This window comes from Brienomyrus brachyistius, chromosome 6 (assembly GCF_023856365.1).
Source record: "Brienomyrus brachyistius isolate T26 chromosome 6, BBRACH_0.4, whole genome shotgun sequence".
Lineage (NCBI taxonomy): Eukaryota > Metazoa > Chordata > Actinopteri > Osteoglossiformes > Mormyridae > Brienomyrus > Brienomyrus brachyistius.
In genome coordinates this window covers 9,516,225-9,522,224 of record NC_064538.1, presented here as the reverse complement: position 1 = coordinate 9,522,224, position 6,000 = coordinate 9,516,225, and the positions used below count along the sequence as shown (strand labels likewise).

General features: G+C 41.1%; 1 protein-coding gene across 4 annotated transcripts in view; it reads right to left on the bottom strand.

The window, feature by feature from the left end:
* Positions 1–330: 330 nt before the first annotated feature.
* The window catches only part of LOC125744551 (solute carrier organic anion transporter family member 4A1-like), a 28,884-nt gene continuing 23,214 nt past the window's right edge, over positions 331–6,000 (bottom strand). For 3 of the 4 annotated variants that reach the window (XM_049016520.1, XM_049016522.1, XM_049016521.1), the window contains exon 12: positions 3,990–5,798. In XM_049016520.1, the coding sequence (XP_048872477.1) occupies positions 5,631–5,798 (168 nt within the window). In that variant the 3' untranslated portion in view covers positions 3,990–5,630. Of the gene's footprint in view, positions 684–3,989; positions 5,799–6,000 lie in introns of those variants that run through there. The other variant, XM_049016523.1, reaches the window with a different exon arrangement.

Below are 6,000 nucleotides of genomic sequence, written 5' to 3'. Positions count from 1 at the left end.
CTTTTTCAAAGGTTAGATCCATTACGCATAAGTATTAGTGAACAAAAAATAGCAATAAAAACACTTATCAAAGTAAAAAGTTTCAAAACATGATTCTTTGTGCCTTAGAAGCATGTATAAATGTTTAAATATCAATACATCTTCTGTAACCACTTGTCCAATTCAAGGTTATTGTAGGTCCAGAGCCTATGGGTGCAAGTAAGGGCACAACCCAGGAAAGGATGCCAACCCATCCCAGGGCGCACTCACACACCCTACATTCACGCATACACATTATGGACAATTTGGTAACTCTAATTAACCTCAGCATGTTTTTGGACTGTGGGGGGGCTGGGGGGAAGCCGGAGCACCCAGAGGAAACCCCACGATGATGTGGGAAGAGCATGCGCACTCCACACACATGGAACCGTGGTGGGGATGTGAACGCTGATCACAGAGATGTGAAGCTAACCACTGCGCCAATCATGCCGCCAATCCGGTTAAATAAACACTGAATAATGGTTATACTTTTTAAACATGTATGCAGTTAATGGAACGACAAGTTGCTGTGTCGTTTCGATTTTGGAGAGTCGTACTGATTTCCTTCTTGTAGACGTGGGTTGCTCTCTGCAGATGAATGTCCGCCGTTTCTCCTGGCAGTCCTGTGACCCACCAGAAGCAGTGGAGATCACACCGGCTTATTCCTGAAGGGTCACAATAAAGAGAGAGGGTAGGAGAGAGAAAAGCAGTCAGGTGAAGTCAGATACTAATGAGACTGCAGTGTCTGGAAATCAGACCCGAGGAGGATCCAGAGTGGCGATGCCCTCGTGGGTTACATTGGCCACGTGATTTTTCATCATAGAAACATTTCTGTTTCTCTAAAATCTGCCCGGGTGACTCCAAGTTCAATGACAAAGCCAGACTTTTCACCGTAACCATATCAATCTTAGGCTGACCTTTAGAGAGATGGTTCCATTTTTTAAATCTCGAAGATTAGCTGAGCTTCGATGACCTGAGCCAATTTGGTGTGACTCAGGCTGCAAACGCCTAATTTCTTAAACAAACCCTTCCCAAGAGTGATAATTGTACGAGGCCTGCACAGCTTCAGACGATAGTAGCCCAGAAAAATGTAATGCTATTTTAAACATTTCTCTCAGAAGCCTCTTGCTTCTCATTCAGACTGTAAGGATAATCCCCAGGTCAATATTGGAGCCACTGGCAAGTAATACCGTTTATTCATTAGTGGACCTGCTGACCCAGACGTCAGATTTGTTTATTTAAGGAAACATTTAGCAGACTGGTAGTGGGCAGAAGCGGTGCAGATGGTGATACCAGGCACATGATTAGACAGCAGACATCATCCACTGCATGGTCATGCTGAAATGATATTCGGGGGATGTATGAGTGTGATATGGTTTTGGCGTACATATACAATCTGATAATCTGCGTGCATCTGAAGGTGATCAGTGTTTTTCTGCATGTAATGTGTGTCAAACTGCATTTCAGAAGAACAATCATTTCTGTGAGCACACCTGGTGAGCGTCGGGCAATCGGACATCATGGATCAATATGTCAGAAATGGAAAAATGAATAACATGATGCAAAATAAAACTGCACGGATAATAAACACAAAAGACTTGTAACAGTGACATGGTTATTTATGTTTCTTTGGGGGGAAAGTATTACAATTTTGGTCTCCATTCTTTGATCATAATATTCAGTTCACTTTAAAAAGTACCAAACACGACAACATGAAGCAGTATCAAAATACGGAACAGATAACAGTTAATCAGTAAAGCCCTTTAAAATCTTAAATAAAATACATTGGAAAGACAAATATTTGGCAACAGGTTGAATAAGTTAACGTGCGAAATAAAATTAACGAAACTATAATGAGGCGGGACACTGGGACGACACTGGGACACTGGGATTCTGGAAACCAGGCTCTAGCTACTAATACACAAGTCATTCAGTGACTTCGAGTCTTGTCGAGGTGAAAAAGCTCTAAACCTTTAAGGGTACAGATGCTCCTCGACGTGATGGATTCATCGGAATGTAAGTTGAAAATAATGCATATAAAATTTGGTTAAACACAGAAAAGGGCATTTCTACAATACGCTGTTAAAGGCGAAGCTGCCGGCGTTTCCCGTCATCAGTAGAACGTGTCAAACGGTACATCGCTAGGAACAGATCAAAATTCAAAGTTTAATGACAACTTAATGCATCGCAATCACACCATAGCAACAGGAATGTTTGGCAAGTTGAACCATCATAAAACTAGGAGCATCTGTATAATGAAAGTTGAATATAACTTGTTGCTTTTTTTTTAGACATGAAAAACATTAGCAAACTTAAACAGGAAACAATTTTACATAGACATACATAACTGTATGTCTTTTTTTACATTATGCAATATATTGATGCAAATTGGAATTTCACCCACAACAGCAGTGCTTGCATCACATACCCTTATTAGGAATGTTTCTCCAAGTAGGGGAAATAGCATTTTAAATGTATTAGCGACGTCATACATGTTGCAAATCTCCCAGCCGAGTGGGTGAGGGTTCTATGCAAACAGCAGTTCATTTTGCTACTGAAATTTCAATAAAGCCTTTCAAAAAGCCTTTTAGTGCACAAAGCACTTTTAGTGAAAAGCACTCTGCCACCACAACACTAGATCCAATAACTCTACACTACACTGTCCTGTCTTATAAGACATTGTTCCATATATTTTTTTCCTTGCCAGTTTTAACAGGCATTAATATAAATATATTTTTTTTAAAAAAAGCACAACTTCAATCCATTCATTCATTCATTCATCTTCTCACTGCTGGGGTCTATCCCAGGTACAAAGGTACAAAGCTGCAGTGCACTGCGGATGGGATACCAGTGTACTGCGGATGGGATACCAGTCCACTGCGAATGAAAATGGGTCCAGAAAAGAATAAATAAATAAATAATAATGAAAACAGGGCATGAACTGCTCATACATTTCGGTCACTTTTGTATAAACGTAAAGAACTCTTCACATAATACTTATTATGTTAAATTAACGGATACAAAAAAAAGCTTTGTGAATGGATACATAAATATAACTGTGTGGTTAACATGATTATTATAATTAATGTTTTATAACGCAGCTTTGAATGACGAGCTCTTACTGTAGGGTGCTATCACAGGGTAACACTTACGCATTACTGTGGGACAGACTCGGCTCTCAACAGCAGACTCGTCACATTCCTCGCATGCTTACGGTGCCCCCAGCTTCAATCTATACACCCCAGACTGTTGTCATCTTTCCCTCTTGTTCATCTGACAGCTATTTATGTGGCATTTCAAATCTGCACTTTGGTTAGCACACCTGCAGAAAATCTGATTTAAGTGCATGTTGTTTCATACAGTGTGCATTGGGAAAAAAAAATCAGTCTCCTTTAAAATATTCACATTTTGTTGCTTTGCAGCAACATACATACAAAAAATATACTTTTCCAGCTGTATTTACTCAATGCAACTTATAACGGGCAAGTGAAAGATATCAAAACAAAAAAACCCATTGAGATAAGTTAAAGGATCACCCTTCCCCCCCTTCATAAAAAACTAGATCAGGTGCAACTAATCACCTTGTCCGTTGCACACCAAGCTAACTGGCTTCCGCCTGTGATAAACTGTAAGTATTATGATGAGTTCAGCATTCAGTCCAGCACTTGTAAATGCAAAAGACAGCAAACAATCAAGTATGGGTGGCATGACACTTTCAAAAGATGTCAGGCGTAAAGCTGTAGACAGGTACATAAAAAAAAAATCAAAAGCTTTAACAATCTTTAGAAGCACAACAAAGTCCTTAACCAAGAATAGGAAAGTTTTGGGTAGGACTTGGACCGTGACTGGACCAGGCCGTCCCTCAAACCGGATGGAAGAGTGAGTTTGGTCACTGGTCAGAGAGGCTACCAAGGTGCACGATATCACAAATGCTGCAGAAATGTGGCTCGAATGAGTCAAAAAGCGACACTGCTGAAGAAAAGCCACACGAAGTCTTGACTGAGCTTCGCCAAAATGTATCTTAGGAGATTCTGTGACCAAATGGAATAAGGTGTTATGGTCAGATCGACCTATTTGGCCTCAACGTCAAACAGAATATCTGCCGGAAAGACGACCCAGCTTGCTATCCAAAGAACACCACACCTACAGTGAAGCATGGCGGCGGCAGCATGCTGTCTGAGGGTGTTTGTCTGCAGCACGGACTGGGGCACTGGTCAGGAAAAATGGATGGTGCGAAATACCGTCAAATTCTTGAGGGAAACCGGCTGCCCTCTGCCACCAAATTGTGGCAGAAAGGCGGTTCACCTCCCAACACGACGCTGATCCAAAGCACACAGCAAAGTCGACCACAGAGTGGATTAAAGGAGAAGAAGTTAGATATCTTTGTGTGGCCAGTCAGAGCCCAGACCTAAACCCTATGGAAAATCTGTGAATTCACTTGAAGATTGCAATACACCCACAGTCACCATCCAATTTGACTGAGATTGGACAGTTCTGTATAGATGAGTGGGCAAATATTGCAGTTTAGTTGTGCAAAACTGGTCCAGAAGTATCCCAACAGACTCATGGCTGTAATCAAAGCAAAAGGCAGTATCTCTGACACAGATACTGTAAACCTAGAGAGCTGCCATAATGCAGTCAGACAAGCACCTTATAAATGACCCCTGCAGCAAGTGTGTAGCTACTCAAGGGAGGGGGGGGGGGGTGATCCTTTAACCATCTCAGTGATTATTTTTTTATTTTATTTTTTCTGAACTGTTGCTATGACATCTTTCGCTTTGCTGTTAAGTTGCACTGAGTAAATACAGCTGGACAACATTTTTTGGACGTCTTCATTTCAGGATATTTTGAAGGGGACAATTCATTTCTAGACCCATCTATGTGGAGTTCTCCAGTGAAGAGCTTCCAAAATAACTTTCTTTTTAAAATGTGTGTTCTAGAAAAAGCCACATGCCCCATAACTTAACAGCTCACAATAACCCTTGCAAGCAGACAGACAAACATAGAACGTTTAAAAATACCTGTTTCACTTTCAGTTTCATTCTTTACGCCACTTGCAGTCCTTGTCATATAAACTATAGTTTATCTAAAATCCCTACCTATAAAATTTAAGAAAATATTAAAATGAATTAAAATATGTACAGTCATATAACGAATAATATACTAATCAATATCAATAAGCCCTACAAACCTCTCTAATCAACAATGTGGTCATTTTCACTAGGTTAGTAGATACGATGACATGTATTAGTTAACCAAATATCTAATCTAGCTTTAATTTGTCGCTTTCACACCCTTAATTTCATTCTTGTTCTGTTCCAAGTTGATCCCCTGGATTTCAGGGATGAAAAAAAAATAAACAGCCACTTGGATGGGGCTGGTAACAATGTGCTTTACAGCTATACACTGGCTTCCATAAACGGGTGTCTGCAGTCACATCTAGGTGCCACAGGGAAGTCTCAGTGGAAATGGTGCCTGACTCCGTACCAGTGTTGGTTGAAATATGACGATTTATGTGTGTGTGATATGGTGCAACACACCCAGCCCAATGAAGAGGCTAGCAAACCAAGGCAGACACAGTGAACATGTGGGCAAGCGGTGAGAGAACGACATCAGAGATTTGCGTTTACATTGGAGATCATCTCTTTGGGGACTTCCTTCACGGGGAGGTCGGCAGGGTCCCCCAGACCGTGGTCTGTGCTCTCACAGCTGCTCTGCGGGGACTCTGGAGGGGGATGGTATAGAATGCATGCCAGCAGGAAGAAGGCTGTCCCTAGAACCTGACGGAAAGCAAAGAACCACAGTTACATCTGAATGGTCCCAGAACTTGACAGAGAACCACAGTCAATTGACAACAGTCTGAATACTCTCTCTGGGAAACAATCCTCAAAATAATACTCTATATAACTCTGAATATCGATCATTTCTCCCCACCACCATAAACAAGCTGAAATTTCCTATCAAAAGCACACATCCCTATTA